The sequence below is a fragment of the Centroberyx affinis genome, unplaced genomic scaffold, assembly GCF_046629955.1.
Source record: "Centroberyx affinis isolate AG114_WGS23_722 - 3 ecotype Tasmania unplaced genomic scaffold, CSIRO-AGI_Caff_v1 ptg000466l_1, whole genome shotgun sequence".
NCBI classification, from domain to species: Eukaryota; Metazoa; Chordata; class Actinopteri; order Beryciformes; family Berycidae; genus Centroberyx; species Centroberyx affinis.
This window is the reverse complement of record NW_027279125.1, coordinates 313,511-329,352: the sequence shown is the minus strand read 5'-3', so window position 1 is coordinate 329,352 and position 15,842 is coordinate 313,511. Positions and strand designations below refer to the sequence as shown.

At 44.0% G+C, this 15,842-nt stretch overlaps 1 protein-coding gene across 1 annotated transcript in view; it reads left to right on the top strand.

Moving 5' to 3' along the window:
* Positions 1 to 3,263: 3,263 nt before the first annotated feature.
* LOC139642345 (FRAS1-related extracellular matrix protein 2-like) overlaps positions 3,264 to 15,842 on the top strand; it is a 59,515-nt gene continuing 46,936 nt past the window's right edge. The window contains exons 1-2 of the mRNA XM_071517148.1: positions 3,264 to 8,274; positions 9,468 to 9,557. Of these exons, the coding sequence (XP_071373249.1) occupies positions 3,264 to 8,274; positions 9,468 to 9,557 (5,101 nt within the window). The remainder of the gene's footprint in view (positions 8,275 to 9,467; positions 9,558 to 15,842) is intronic.

The following is a 15,842-nucleotide window of genomic DNA, read 5'->3' as shown; positions in this document are numbered from 1 at the left end:
AAATGATTGCTGTAACGTGTAGATACCAGTAATATCAAGATACTGACTTTCTATAGCTTTGAATTGTAGAGCAAATTAATTGAAACTCCTATCACATACAGTACGACACATCACTCTTGCGCAATGCTTTTATAGATGTGAGCAATAACTTTTATATAAACTCACACTTCCCCTCATTTTGAGATTCAGTCTAGTATGAAAATGTATTACAAATGATTGCTGTAACGTTTAGCTACCAGTCATATAAAGATAAAACAATGCTGCTAGAGTTTGTTAGACTGTAGGCTGAGGGCAGCGTACAGATGGTCCGTCCTGTTACACCTCATTATCCATGTATCAGGTTGACTTGGTGATGTCACTTTTCAAAGCCCAAGGCGCCTTACACGATGCGTATCTTTGTTAACACAGTTACATGCTACAAAAACAATGGCGTCACTGACAGCAGGGAATACAAGCATTCCCAGTGTTTGGCCTATAGATGTGAAGACCTGTGACAAGGCTGGGCGTTCAGCTGGGAGGAAATTGAACGCGAGGCTGCTCGTAAACATCAGGCAAAATAGGGTATTTTTGGATCACGGATGCATCCAAAGTAAACATCTTTTTGTTGTTTTTGCTAGGCAGACGGCTTCTTTGGAGCGCCGGCAGAAACGTATTTGGCTGCCACCACCATCCCCACAAAGCAGAAAAAGAACATCATTTCTGAGTGCAGCCACTAAGAAAGACTAGTCGAGTTCCTGTCCAAATGGACTGGCTTTGAATAATTTGTTGTTGGAATTCAGCAGTGACAGCAAAGTACACTTTAGATGCTAGAACAATCTGACGGCATTCTATTTGGTGTTACTTTGCTGAACTCTTACTGCTATAAGTGGTATACTAAAGTGAACCAAACTTTTTGCAATATTTCCCCCTCACCATGTGTATCTATTCCCCACAATAAATCACCCGCACATCTGGAGAGCAGTCAAAATCTTTCATTTCTTTGCAGACCGACAGTTCTATCTTCCATGCTGGAATGGTCATTTACAATAAATTAGATATAAATGTGATATGACAGAGCATCATCAAACTTCCCCTTGCCTCAAAAATAACCCCGAAGGTTATGGTATGATTCAATTCCCACTCTGCCATTGCTGCTGTCAGAAAGTTCTATTCATCTTCTTTTTCATTTTCTCGTGTAACTAGGAGCTGTCGAGGCCTGGGGGCTTTGCCTCGCAGTTTGCTTGGCTATATTTATAATTGGACCCTGTCAACAATGTCCAGTGCAACTCAGCTGCATGGTTTGCTATGGCAGCTACCGTATACCGATTTCAGCACATGCCAGCTGAGAGATGTTTTGTATGTCATTAATGCAGAACTGTAGGTACAGTGCAGACAGAATGGTTGCACCCAGGAGTTTGTGGATGGAATGAAAATCATCTGAAAGGGGATCAGAGGGGACAGAGTGCAGTTAGAGTCAAATTCTTCCAGATAATCTAAAGCTCTGTGGGATGCTACAGATTGAGAGGAGAGCATGGGTATGTGAATCCATCTGAGATACTTTGAGCTGCAGTGTACAGCCAACATATACAACAGCAGTGTCTGTACAGCCCGCAAATGGCTGTGAAAGATTTTGCCAATATACAGAGAATATGGTGATCTCTGCTTTCTGCATCACCGCATTACTCATCCTAAGTGAATGTGAAAGCAGTAAAAACCTCATAGGAGATTGTCTTTGGTAATGAGATGATATTACATTTGCGTGCCTCCCTCTCCCCCATAAACACACTATTACTCTCTAACTCCCCTGAAGACACAATCACAAACTATTCTAAAAGCTCTGTGATTCTTGTCTGCACGCCCAGCAGCGCTTGTCACGCCAAAAATCAAACATACTTTTAATATAATTGAGTCATTTAGGCCTGCCCCGCTGTGCTGCACGATCTCTGTGTGGCTGTCCTCCTAATCAACATTGGATCTCCAGATGAGCGGTGCGGAGAGACGGATCATGACTGGGCTTGTCAGGAGTCAGAGGAGAATGCTCTGCTGGAAAACGTCTGACAGCTGGAGGACCTGTGTGATGAGAGAGCAGGATAGCAGAGTGGGGGGAAATAGGACAGTCACCGCACGACTCTGATGAATAAAACTGTTGACTCAAATACATGAGAGTGCAGGCTATTTAGTAGGGTGAATTCTGTCTGGAGGAAATGCATATTGCTATTGGGATTGACTGCATTGCATTGGACAGCGGATATTCAGTCAGATTCCTGCAGTGCACATTCAGTTCTTCCTCTCACACAGTTCTGGTGGCAACAGTGCTGTTTGCTATGCAGTCTCATACATTAAAAAGCAGCTATAGTGACTTTACTCCATTATGATATGTGCTCCAGGCAAAACTATGCACAGCTTGTCTGTCAGACAATGCAATGCAGACCCTGCTTGACATGAGAATCTCAGCATAGCCAGAGTTCAAAAGGAAAAAATATACCAGGAGAAACTGTGCATAGCATGCAAGATAGTGTATGAGTTGGTCCAGTAATGTATGGTGTGTGTGTGTGTGTGTGTGTGTGTGTGCGTGTGCGTGTGTGTGTGCAGGGCATCCTTCTTCCTCAGCGGGGAACACCACGAGAGGGAGCTGCAGACAAAGCTTGTCTGCATTTAGATTACACATCATATAACCTCTCCAGTATCATAGCTGTACATCTCATTCCTTTCCTTCATTGTTGGGAATAGCCTGATTTACGCTGCGGCATTCTTTGGTGAGGAAAATAATATAGATAATATAAATAAACAACATCTAACAGGTAAAACCGCTTTACACGGGTTCAACAAAGCAAATGCAGCATTATTTCCATTTTAAGGACCGTCAGTCCAATCTGGTCAAAACAGGGAATATGTTTAAAATATGCCAGGTAAAACATCATAATATTTATTTCTCCCCCACCACCTTATCCAACCTGCTCAAGTCCAACCCACGCGGTATCGTTTTGTCTCCGCAGAATGACACGAGCCACGTCCATTTAAAACCTGACAAACGCATTCCAACGGAGACATCAGCCAATCGCCTGAAAAGAGGGCGGACCTCTCCTTACTCCGGCTTTGCGGGAGTATGAAGTTTAGGTTATCAGTGTACAGCTGCTGCGAGAGAATGGTGCACCTCAGTACGCATAGGTGCGTGATATTTTCCAACTCCGATGGTATATTCCTACAACTTTAACCGCCGCACTTAGTTTATTAGGGTTTGTGCGCAAAGTTCAAAGCGTCTCCTCTGCGGCTTCACACTACAAATGGCTTGGATTACTCCCCCGCATCTGCATGGGACTGGCGCTGCTTTTATTCTGGTTGCGGTAATTCTGACAGGTGATGCAGTTGCGCAGGTTTTTGACAGCTATGGATTATCGTACGCCTTGAGGTCCGAGCTGTCAGAGGATGCGATATTGGTTGCCAACAATGGGATACGCGTGCCTTTCGGGAGATCAGTCTTCATTGATCCCATCAACGATTTGGTCATCCAAGTTCAGCCCGGCGATAGATGCAGCATAACAGTCCTGGACAATGATCCGTTGTCTCAAAGGCCTGGACACCTGTCTCCGAAAAAGTTTCCGTGTGAATTTGGTCCCAACGATGTTAAGTATTCCCACTTTGGCTCCAGGAGTCCTCCAAGGGACAGGGTGAGGTTACAACTCAGGTATGACACTCAAACGGACACCATTATAATACCTTTTATGATGGAGGTGGAAGTCATTTTCACCCAGTTGGAAGTGCTAACCAAAAACATGCCACTCACTGTTGAGAAACTGCTCGGCACAAGTAACCCCATCGACAGGAAAATTTTAGAGTTCACCTTTGATAGGAGCGCACAGCAGTGCAAAATAGCCTCTCTCTCCAGCGGCAGCGCGCTACCCAGGTACGGGAAACTTGTGGATGAGGGCAGTCTTGGAAAAATGGTGGACTGTGATGAATTTATTACAATGAATATCCGCTATCAGCACACTTTTGCTTTGAAATCACCAAACAGAGATTATATTCCAATGCTTGTGGAATTACAAGATAAGGAAGGCAATTTGCTCAAGCAGGAATTTTTCCAAATTTTAGTGCGAATTAGAGAGGGGGAGGAAAACACAGCTCCTAAACCCAGTTTTGTGGCAATGATGATGATGGAAGTGGACCAGTTTGTAATGACAGCGATTACCACGGATATGCTGGCTGCAGAGGATATTGAGTCTAATCTTGATGACTTAATTTTCAATATCACATCCCCCCTGTCGTTTGAGGAGGGGTACATAGTAAGCACTGACGACAGGAATTTGCCAATAACCTCATTTTACCAAGGAGACCTCAAAGACTTGAAAATAGCCTACAAACCCCCTGCTGTGGATTCAGACACTGAGCGGATTTTCCAGATTGAGTTTGAGGTTGTGGACACAGAGGGGGCTGTGTCAGACCCTTTTGCTTTCATGATTGTTGTTAAGCCTATGAACACGTTGGCCCCCGTGGTGACCAGGAATACAGGCCAGTTACTGTACGAGGGACAGTCCAGGCCTCTGTCCAGTTCACACAATCTGGAAATCAGTGACGAAGACAATTTAGACAAAGTTAGAGTCACTGTAATTGACGGGTTAAGACATGGAGATCTAACCGTTCTGGGCTCAAGAAGGAAGTTTTTCTCCCCAGCTGACCTCGATGCCGGACTAATCATTTATCAGCATGATGGAAGTGACACATACAGTGATAATATTATTTTCAGGATGACAGATGGCAAAAATGAGGTGGAGTTTCTGTTTCCCATCACTGTTGTGCCAACTGACGATGAGCCTCCCATTATCAATGCCAACACTGGGCTGGTTTTATTCAAAAACCAAATGATGCCAATCTCCTCTCTCATGCTCAGTGCAGCAGACATTGACTCAGAGGATTCTACTATAAAATTCACAATCGAGTCTCCCTTTTCCACTGTTGGGCAAGTGCTGCTGCGCCAGTCTGAGGCCCCGGAGGACCCATCAACCTGGAGGTTTAATGCAGAGGATGAAATGTATGAGAAAGTAGTAACTGAATGGCTGCAGCAGGACATTACTGACGGTAAACTGTTTTACAAGCACATTGGGCCTCACAGCACCAGCACAGTCATGGATCAGTTTGTGTTCAGAGTTCAAGATGACAACGACCCGCCTAACCAATCAGGTGAGAGCTCGTTCGTCATCAAGATTCTCCCCGTCGACGACCTCCCCCCCGAACTGTACGCTGGCACTACTCTGCAAATGACTGTGCACGAGTATCAGCTTACTTACTTCCGCAAGAAATTCCTCCGTTACACTGACCTGGACTCAGAAGATAGGGATCTCAAATACACAATCGTCCAGCCACCGACGGATACAGATGAGAATAGTCCTGTTGTGCTGGGAGCCCTCATATTAACTGAAAGGCCAGACACTGAAGTCACAACATTCACTCAGGCACAGATTAACCATCATAAAATATCTTACAAACCCCCTGACCTTGAGCTAGGAATTACTACTCACGTTTTGCAGTTTAAGTACACTGTGGAAGATATTTCTGGAAATAGCGTAGAGGGAGTTTTCACTATATTTTTGCAGCCTGTGGACAACAAGCCACCGCAGATAACCAACTCTGGATTCACTCTGTTTGAACGCGGCACACATATCATTACGAGTGCCGAGCTAGACACCTCAGACACAGACACTGACAGCAGACAGATATCCTTTACCATTACTCAGCCTCCACTACACGGCCATATGCAGTTTACCTTCACTGACATGACAAAAGGCGACACTTTCACTCTGGAAGATATTGGAAATGACAGAATTTCCTACATCCATAATGGAGATGAATCGACGGTCGATTCGATACAGATAGATGTCAGTGATGGCGTCCACGTTGTCCCAATTACTATCAAGATTACAGTGAAGCCCATCGATGATGAGACCCCAACTATCAGTCTCCCAGCTGGCACAATTGGCTCCTTTATAGATGTATTGGAAAATGGAGCAACAGAAATCACAAGTAATGTTATTCAGGGAAGAGATGAGGACACAGATGACCTTCGTTTGACGTTCATTGTGGAGGACCCGCCAGTTTTAGGTGAAATCCTGGTGAATGGAGTCCCATCAGGCCGGTTCACCCAGGCTGATATCATCAACGGCCTGGTGGTCTACGCACACACCAGCGGAGAGGTGGGCCTGGCCACAAAGGAGGACTTCTTCAATCTCACTCTGACTGATATGTCTGATGAGTGGACTGTAGGGGGAAATAAGATTACCGGGGTCAGAGTGCACGTTACTATTCTTCCCTTGGACAGCCAGGCCCCAGAGGTCTTTGTGGGGCCGCAGTTCGTTGTCGTTGAAGGAGAAAAGAATGCTATTGAAATCCTTCACATAAGCGCTGATGATGTTGACACTCCCAATGATGACCTCCTTTGTACAATCATAGTACAGCCAACGTCGGGCTATGTGGAAAATATCTCCCCGGCCCCAGGATCAGAGAAATCCAGGTCTGGCACAGCTATTAGTGCTTTCACCATAAAGGACATCAGACAGAATCACATTTACTATGTTCAGAGTATTCACAAAGGCGTAGAACGACTGGAAGACAGGTTTACGTTCAGGTGCTCTGACGGCATCAATTTCTCTGAAAGGCACTTTTTCCCCATCTCCATAATCCCCTCTAATGATGAAAAGCCTGAGATTTTCATGAGAGAGTTTGTGGTTATGGAGGGAATGAACATAGTCATCGACACACCCATTTTGAATGGTGCTGATGCAGATATCCCCTCCGATGAGCTGACATTCATTATCACCAGACCCCCCAAGCATGGATTTATTCTCAATCAGCTCACTAGCGGCACTGTCCCAGTCACTAACTTCACCTTGGATCAGATCAGGGAGGCCTCCAGCATTGTGTATGAGCACGATGACTCAGAGACCACAGAGGACAGCTTTGATATCGTTCTCACCGACGGAAAGTTCAGCATAGAGAAAACAGTAATTGTTATGATTATCCCTGTGGATGACGAAACCCCGAGGATGGCAATCAATGACGGCCTTGAAATTGAGATAGGTGATGTGAAAATCATAAACAACGATGTTTTAAAAGCTACTGATCTGGACTCTGAGGATAGCACACTAACGTACATTATCCGCTATGGGCCTGGGCAGGGGTATTTGCAGAAGACGACACCTTATGGGACATTACAAAACATCACAGTTGGGATGAACTTCACACAGAATGAGGTGGACCAGGGTTTGATTGTGTACATCCATAACGGACAAGAAGGGATTCGCGACCTTATCAAATTTGACGTGACAGATGGCATCAACCCTTTGATTGACAGATACTTCTATGTGACAGTGGGTGGCATTGACATGGTTTTCCCTGATGTGGTCAATAAAGGTGTATCCCTAAAAGAGGGCGGCAGGGTGACCCTGACCACCGACCTGCTCAGCACCAGCGACCTCAACAGCCCAGATGAACATTTGGTCTTTACTATCACTAGAGCCCCAATGAGAGGACACCTGGAGTGTACGGACACTCCTGGGATGCCCATCACGTCCTTCACCCAGCTGCAGCTCGCCGGCAACAAAGTCTACTACATCCACACTGCGGACGACGAAGCGAAGATGGATAGCTTTGAATTTGAGGTGACTGACGGCTACAACCCGGTGTTCCGCACCTTCCGCATCTCCATCACTGACGTAGATAATAAAAAGCCTGTGGTGACAGTGCATGGCCTAGTGGTGACCGAGGGGCAGAACAAGCTCATCACGCCTTTTGAGCTAACAGTGGAGGATAGAGACACTGCAGACCACCTCCTGAAGTTCACGGTCACTCAAATCCCAGTTCACGGTCGCCTGCTCTTCAACAACACCCGGCCTGTCACCTCCTTCACTAAGCAGGATCTGAACGAGAACATGATCAGCTACAAGCATGACGGCACAGAGACTGCTGAGGACAGCTTCTCCTTCACTGTCACTGATGGCACTCACACAGACTTCTATGTGTTCCCCGATACAGTGTATGAGACTCGCAGGCCCCAAGAGATGAAGATTACTGTGCTGTCGGTGGATAATGGGGTACCGCAGATTGTGGTGAACAAGGGTGCGCCCACATTGCGGGTTTTGGAGAGTGGTCACCTGGGGTTCTTGATCACCAGTAAGACCCTAAAGGCAGAAGACAGAGACAGCCTACATGATTCTGTGACGTTTAAAATCACAGTGGGCCCAGAGCATGGCTACCTGATCAACCTTGGCAAAGGAAATGCCACTATCACCACCTTCACCCAAGGTAAGAGAAAACTGCATTTCAAATGGCTTTGTAATCCTGTTACATTATATTAGATTTGTAATGTGCTGCGCAGCCATATCACATTGAAGATCATTTTGAATTCCCAGAGGTTTCTGAGCCCTATAACTCTCAAAATCATTATACATTTACTCACTATGCTAATTGCGCTACCCTCTGAGGTCTGAAAAAAGCTGAGTTCAAAGACAAAGGTTTTTGTTTTCACTCAGGAGACTGCCTATTTACAGAGATGAAGTATGCCAATGCCTCAGGCTGACCAGATTTCACAAGAGCAGTGCTTTTTCAAACGGCGCCTAATGTATTTCACTCTGAGAGAGAATTGATGGTGACTTGTGCACATCAGAGTAATATTTTCTAACATGCAGACAAGGGGATTATAGACGATGCGAACATGCAAACATGTCAGAATGAGGGAGATATGTTATTATGACTCAGAGCAGCTCACAGGCTTTGCAAAGAGAATTACAGTGTAGTTACATTCTAGTGCAAATGGACCAGAGGGGGGTCTCGGTAAACTCTAAGTATCTGGGTAGCAAGATCAGTGTACAGTCAATATCCATGTACTTCCTGTTTGTATTTACTGAGTCACTCTCTGAGCTGCTTCCCTCAGGAGGCCTGTTCAATATTTCAGGAGTTCTCACAGGGGTAAACAGACAGTAAATAAAGCCACTATCTCCTGGGCATTTGAAAATTGTGGCTATGCATTTTTATGCGTCGGCCTCTTTGAAGGGAAATGTTTTGACATCAAATATTGAAGACAGCGAGGGCTGTAAACTTCACAGTCCCCGAGATCCGGGGCTATAAAGAACGCACTCTTTACACCCCAGTATCAAGAAGGTAAGACAGGCCGCTGTGCTGTAGCTCCTGGAGTCTGGCTATTCTTTATGCTTAGTGTCATTTGTGAGCCCAATAGATATACAGCCCCTGTTACCGGGCAGTTCCTCTTCTCAAATTCCCGCTGATACTAAGCAGTTTACACAATTTATCAAGCAGCCTTGGCTCACTTCTGAAAGCAGGGCTCATGCGTAGTCATTGACATCTGGTCTGTCAGGACCAAATTGAACAAACATGACCATGTGCCATTTTTTAATAGTCAATTGAGGCAACTGAGCAGATGAGAATTTTTATGACCAAGTTATCATGGATGTTTAAGTAAATATGGTTTTCTTTTTCAGCTGAAATTGATGACATGAAGATTTGCTATGTTCTGAGGGACGGGGACAACGCTACAAATGACATCTTCTATTTCTCCATTGAGGACTATGGTAAGTTACTTTGGTTAAATGATCAAGTATAGTTTACTATCAGGCTGTTTGGACAACATTATGTCATTCATTTTTTCAATCAAAAGCTAATGTGCACGACACAGTGGAGGATGCTGTTGACATACAGGAGTGAGTGATTGAAAAAAGTCTTGAACTTACCCTCTTGAAGTTGTTATGTAGCAAGCACACCATCGTGGTTGAAGTCGGTCCTTGTTGTGCCGACTGACCTTTCTGTGTGGCAGAAATACTGAGTTGCTTTATCTTGTTTCGACTTGATCTTCACCAAACTAATCTTTTGCTAGGAAGATAGAGGAAGGTCTTGTATGTATTTGATAACGTGTCTAATGTAGCAGAATTACTATTCAAAATGTGTGTACACGGATAGGAGAGTTTTTCAGAGCCATAACTTATTTGCACAGTTTCTCATTTCAGCATGAAAAAAGGAGAAAATAGGCATGCAGTGAAAATGGGATAGGAAATATATGGGAAATAGTACAAAATAGGCAGAGGGGAAAAAATTGTTTATAGAGGTAACTTTTTCTTAACTTATTCTCCGTCATGCTTTATCTATCTCCCGCTTAGCCATTAGTTTAAAAAAAACAAAAAAACATTTGGATGTCAGAGCTGCCACATTTATTATCCTTTTATCTGAGCATTCAGGATAGTACTGCTCGTAGAGAAATCCTTGCAATACCACTAAGTTGATAATAGAGGGGCTTGTCTTCTGTCTTCACACACAAAGCGACAATCTATTTACTCTGCAATGTACTAGGCAGCTCAGGCCTCCCGACACCTCAACATGATGATCCATTATTTCTCCATGCAAGGGCCTCTTGATTTAGTAAAATTAGTAAAAGCATTAGTAAAGACTTTCACATCTCCACATGTGATCAATTAGAGGCTCGGTGAATGGCTGCTGGTGTTGGCGATTAGTTGAAGTAGCGTGCCTGACAGTGCGTCCTTTCTGCTACCCTTCGGTGGTGATGAGTGAACACAAAGGGCCTCTCTGATAGAGGCCCTCTTTTCCCACAATGCACCTCAGTGGGCCCCTAAACACATTTTCTCCCCTCATGACCTGGGACTAATGTGGCTACGGTGAAAGAATAGGCAGGTTAAGAGCAATGCCAACAGGTGGATAGAATGCTAATGAGAGTGTTGACTAAATTGCATGGGACAACTCTTTATCAAGGAGGTGATGCTGAATGCCAATACTTTATCGGAGCTGCTGGTTGACGGTCAAGCCCATTCAGAGCTCCTTTATTGTTGAGTCAGGTTCAGTCAATCCTCTTATTATTAGCTCAATTGGGTTATTTGTCATGGATCTCTCTCTGGGCTTCTCTCTCTTTCTCTCTCTCTCCCTCCCTCTCTCTCTCTCTCTCTCTCTCTCTCTCTCTGTTTTCATCCCCCTCTCTTTCTCTAGCACACACACACACAAAGCTTGAAAATGCTCTTATATCCCACACTGGTAGTTTATCTTCCAGAATTGACAATTAGATTAGCTTGTCTCACCACTCCCTACAATCTTTCATGTCAATTTTAGACTTGACAATTGGATTAAAAACAACATATTTCTAATTCCTCTCCTCAATCCTGGTTGTGTACTCATTCATCAAAACAAAACAAATAAATATATAAAAACGGAACGGCCAGAGACATCACACATCTCGCACATCAGATGTCAAACATGCTTGTGAGTCATTCTCGTCTCTTTGGAAAGACAGCTGAAGTATAAAATGTAATTCTCTGACGTGGGATTCGTGTCACATAATGGCACCTAAACGACTTGACAAATTGATGGGGAGGCTCGTCGGAGGTGACCCATCCATAGGGGGGCTGCCCTGCACATACTGCACTGCAGCTTGTGAAGCAGTCACTGAGCTATTTTTTTTTTTTTTATTTCTTTAAGATTTGAGCAGTGCTGGTGGCTGCCCTAAATCCCCAGACAGAGCCTCCAACTCTTTGAACAGCCGTGTTGGGGAGGAGCTGAATGGTGTACACAGGCACACAGCTGCACTCTGTCATGTTCAGAAGCGAAAAAAACATTCTCCTCCTCGATTCAGGTTCATTCGGATATTTACCAACTGCACTTGCAATTTTTTTTTATGGTGAACAGTTATTTTTTATGTCACAGCTGCTCAGTGTGATTCCTGGAGTTTGTTCAAATGGCCATGATGAACTATGAATGTATGCATAGTTTTGAGTATATATGCATATTTACTGTAGACTACAAATTACTGCGGAAAACTCTAGTTTGTGTTTGTGTTTGTGTGTGTATCGTCTTGGCTTCCTGCTTTAGACATCAATAGGCAGGCTTTCAGGCTGGAAGCCCACACTATCTGTTGTCATTGTGGCCTCGCTGGCCTGTGCACTGTACTGGGACCAGCGCCCTGCACTGCTGATTGTTATAGGATTGATACTCTCAGCCTGCGCTCATTAGGGGGGAACGACAGCACTAATTTACTCTTTGCAAATTTTCCTCACAAGTTGTGGAATGCATGGAAAACGCCAAGCCGTTCATTATGCTCTATCCAAATACTTATGGCACTTTGGCATCTGACGACAAGCTTGTTCGCGCTGTTGAAGTTGAGATCTTAGTTTCTCTGATGGATGGATTGTCTTGATAAATGGCACAATGTTGGCCTACTTAGTGAGCTGCCATGGGCCGAGTTCTTCCTGGCAGCGATACACCTGCTGCTTGACGTGTTGTGTGATTTAAACTGTAAAGGGGGCGCTCATAAATAACCACAGGGCCCACATTTAAATCTATGTTGATACTGACATACTCTTGTCCAGTGTTTGGCACAGTTGTATGTGAAAAGCTGGTGCAAGAATGGCCTTCTTTGATTTGAGTGGGCAACGCATTGCTGATTCTTTTTTCTTGAAAAAGGGGGAAAAAAAGGATCTGCTGAGGAGAATGCTAAACCCTTGGTGGACTGTTTTGTTTAGCTTGATAAATTATGCTTATGTAATTTAGACTTGAAGAGAAGTTGCTGTTTCACTCAATTAAGTTGGCTACATAAAGAGACCAGATGGGCTTTTCACCACAAATGGCAATTAGGCTACATCCCAAAATGCTTATCATTTTTAATTGGTGTGTGTCACAATGAATGAAGCTTTCTCACTGTGGGACTAATGTACTGCTACTCTTAACGCCCTTGTAGTGGAACAAATGTCAGATACTTGCAAATACTGTACATTCTTGACATAATTTGTGTACTTGATGTGTCAGTGGAAAAAAGAAGACGACTGGCTGTTGAACCTCTCATTTGAATGAATTTCTCCTGTTATTTAATGAATCTGCCACCGTGTGTCGTTACATCTGCGTTTAAGGTGGTTGTGTCTTGTCAAAAGGAGATGACAGCGGCTGTGTTTGTGTGTCTTGCTATTTGTCAAGCTTGTCAAGGTTTTGAATGAATCCTCACGGAAGGCTGAAATTACACATATTTGTTTGTGGCTCTCTGTTTACTGTTTGAGAGAAACATCACACCTGGAACACTAGGAAGTCACGCACAGAGGCGTGGATCAAGAACCTCTTTATTTACTTAGAAAGTGCTTCTTTAGAGCAAGATTGGTATCTGTGTGTGTGTGTGTGTGTGTGTGTGTTGGGGAGGTGGGGATGGTGGGGTTTCTCCTGTCATTTTAAGTCAGTTAATTGTTGTGTTTCGATGGACTCCAGCCCTTGCCTCCTGTCTCCTGAGGACTCTGTTGCATTCAGGTGAGCTTACCTGAGCACACACAAGCCCCGGCATTCCCAGGCAGTTGTTTGTGGAGCTGAATCCCTGTCTGCCTCCAGCCTCTAATCCAGCCAGTCAGTCAGCATCAGGGATGTTCCCACTGACAGACAGACTGCCACTGCCTTTGTTTTTCATTCCAGGTAGACATCCCCCTCCTCCACTTTCTGCTGGAGAGCTAAGGAGGAAGGAAAAGATTGTTGATTGTTCGGTTCATAATAAAAAATGTGCTGCTTTTGAAGTTCAAACTCACACAGTTGCTTCCATTTCCCATTTGTAAAGCGAGAATTGTTTAGTGTCTAAAGGGCAAACGTGTGTAAATCAATAATTCAGATTTGGAGTGGAGGGTCTACAGTGTAGAGCAGAGAGCAAATTCCTGACTGGAACATTTTTTCTTACATGGCAGCACCTGAAACAGAGAGGAATGCTTTTCTGCTCTCCAGTTTCCAATGCATGTCTGCAGCGCCAAGCTCAGCGGGCTTGTTTTGTTTGTTGTTTCTGCCTCATGAAACAAGATAAGTTCAGGTCGCCGACGACTGCCTCGACCCGCCGAATTCTCTCCGAACCATCCGAGTGCTGCAGTAACATCTGCCGCGTGGAGCATCTGCATCTTGGATGTGATCGGTCGTAATCGCTTGTGACACTGAGTGCATACTTGAATCCATCTCCCTCTGCTCCCCTCCTCTCTAATCCCAGGTTAGGAGGGATTATCTTTCTCCCCATAGCGTGCCGGAGCACAGCGAAAGTAAGAGGGAGCATGCACTCACACGCAATTGTGAGGTTAGGATAGTCTTTGTGTATGGTATAATACCCCCATCACAGCCCAGGTGATGACTCTGCAGTTTTCTCAGTGTGTTTCTATCCCATTATTAATGAAATTGTAACTCCTACCCTTTACTTGGGAGGTATAACATTCCTCTGTCCTTGGGAACTATATGGCACAGGTACGGTATGTATCGTATGGTATGCTATAGGCCGCACTGCACGGCTCCAGGTAATTACACAGCCCATCCTGTTGTCCTGTTTTTAAAGAGATTTTTAGGATGTTAAGATTTCCTCACGGCCCATCTGTGCTGCGGCTAATAAAAATATTGGGTAGTCATTTTATTGTTGTGGAAAAGTGTTGTGATAAAACATCTGGGAGCTGATTACAGAGCTATTCCTGGGTAACAGCTGCTTCACTTTGGGGATGAAAACTGAATTACAGAGAGGATTTAGGCTAATCGGTTTAGATGGAGTATGATTTGCCTGGCTCACTGGTTCCTCGTCTCCTCAGTCACTAACTTTGGGAAATATATTTTTCTCACCAGTCTGCACTGCAGGCCTCGGCTGTGTTTATAAACTGGTACCAGTCTTCTCTCTTCAACACATCATAACTCAATGTCTTCGCAAGTTTTGTGTGTGTGTGTGTGTCTGTGTGTGTGCAATTTACATTTATCACACAGATCTTTTTTCTTTCAAAGTGGTATTTTATTTTGGTAGAATACTTACTTTTTTTTTTTTTTTTACGAACAAAACTGATATTATGTAGGCCTCTCTGTCATTGTGTATTTTATATTTACCTCTTTTATAGATTTTTTTTACCTTTTGTTTCATAACGAAGGTTGTAAGACTGAAATGTCATGGTTTTATTCTAATCAATAGATGACTATGTCTGTTAGTGTTACACCTCTTCCTCTGCTTTCTCTACTGTGGTTTTTATTTAAGGTACGGCCTCTTGAAGTTGCTAGAGTGGAGATTATCCCTCCATTGATTTATTTTCCCCTGCAAACAAACAACCATGTTTTGCAGATAAAAGCTCATCCTCTGCCTTCCACCATGTGCCATGCGCGGATCCTCTTGCTCTGATGGTGCCCTCATTTTCCCTCTTGAAAATATGGGGAAACCCTGCCTGATCTTTCATTCCTTCGGTCTCAGTATGCTGCCAAAATAAGCGTATGGAGCCACGGTTAACATAGCAACAGCAAATTCCCAAGTGTATGGAAACCCCAGGCCCAGGCTTGTTCTCTGGATGATGATGAGTGTCGTCATCTCTGCCTTAGGATGTCGCTCTAGCAGAACAGAGGTTGTTCAAGCACTGATAACCTGCGAAGCACACCGACAGACGCATTCCCTTGACTCACATGAAACCACAAAGGAGTTCGGAGAAAGTCCCCCTTCTCTTCTGTGAAAGAAACTAATTTTTCTATACCTGTTGAGATGATCTCAAAAGTAAACCTCGCAGGCACGACTGAAGTTTCTGTGATCAATTTTCAGGATAGTCAGGACTCCCACTGCTCAGGAAAACATTAAAAAAGGAAAAATGTATAAGCTATAGCTTTCTAGTAATGGCAGCAACAGAAAATGAGAAATGTAAAAAATCGAATGGGAAACTGAAATGACTAGGAAAATGAAAACGTTTCAGAATCCTTTCACAAAATGTAACAGAAATAATCATTTATAAAGCATTTGGGAAAAAAAAAATCTCTTACGTAAGCATTCCCTTCACCCACTATTAATGTCTTAAAACCTATCCTATTTGGTTTTTGGCCCTAAAATATAGAATAATTTCATA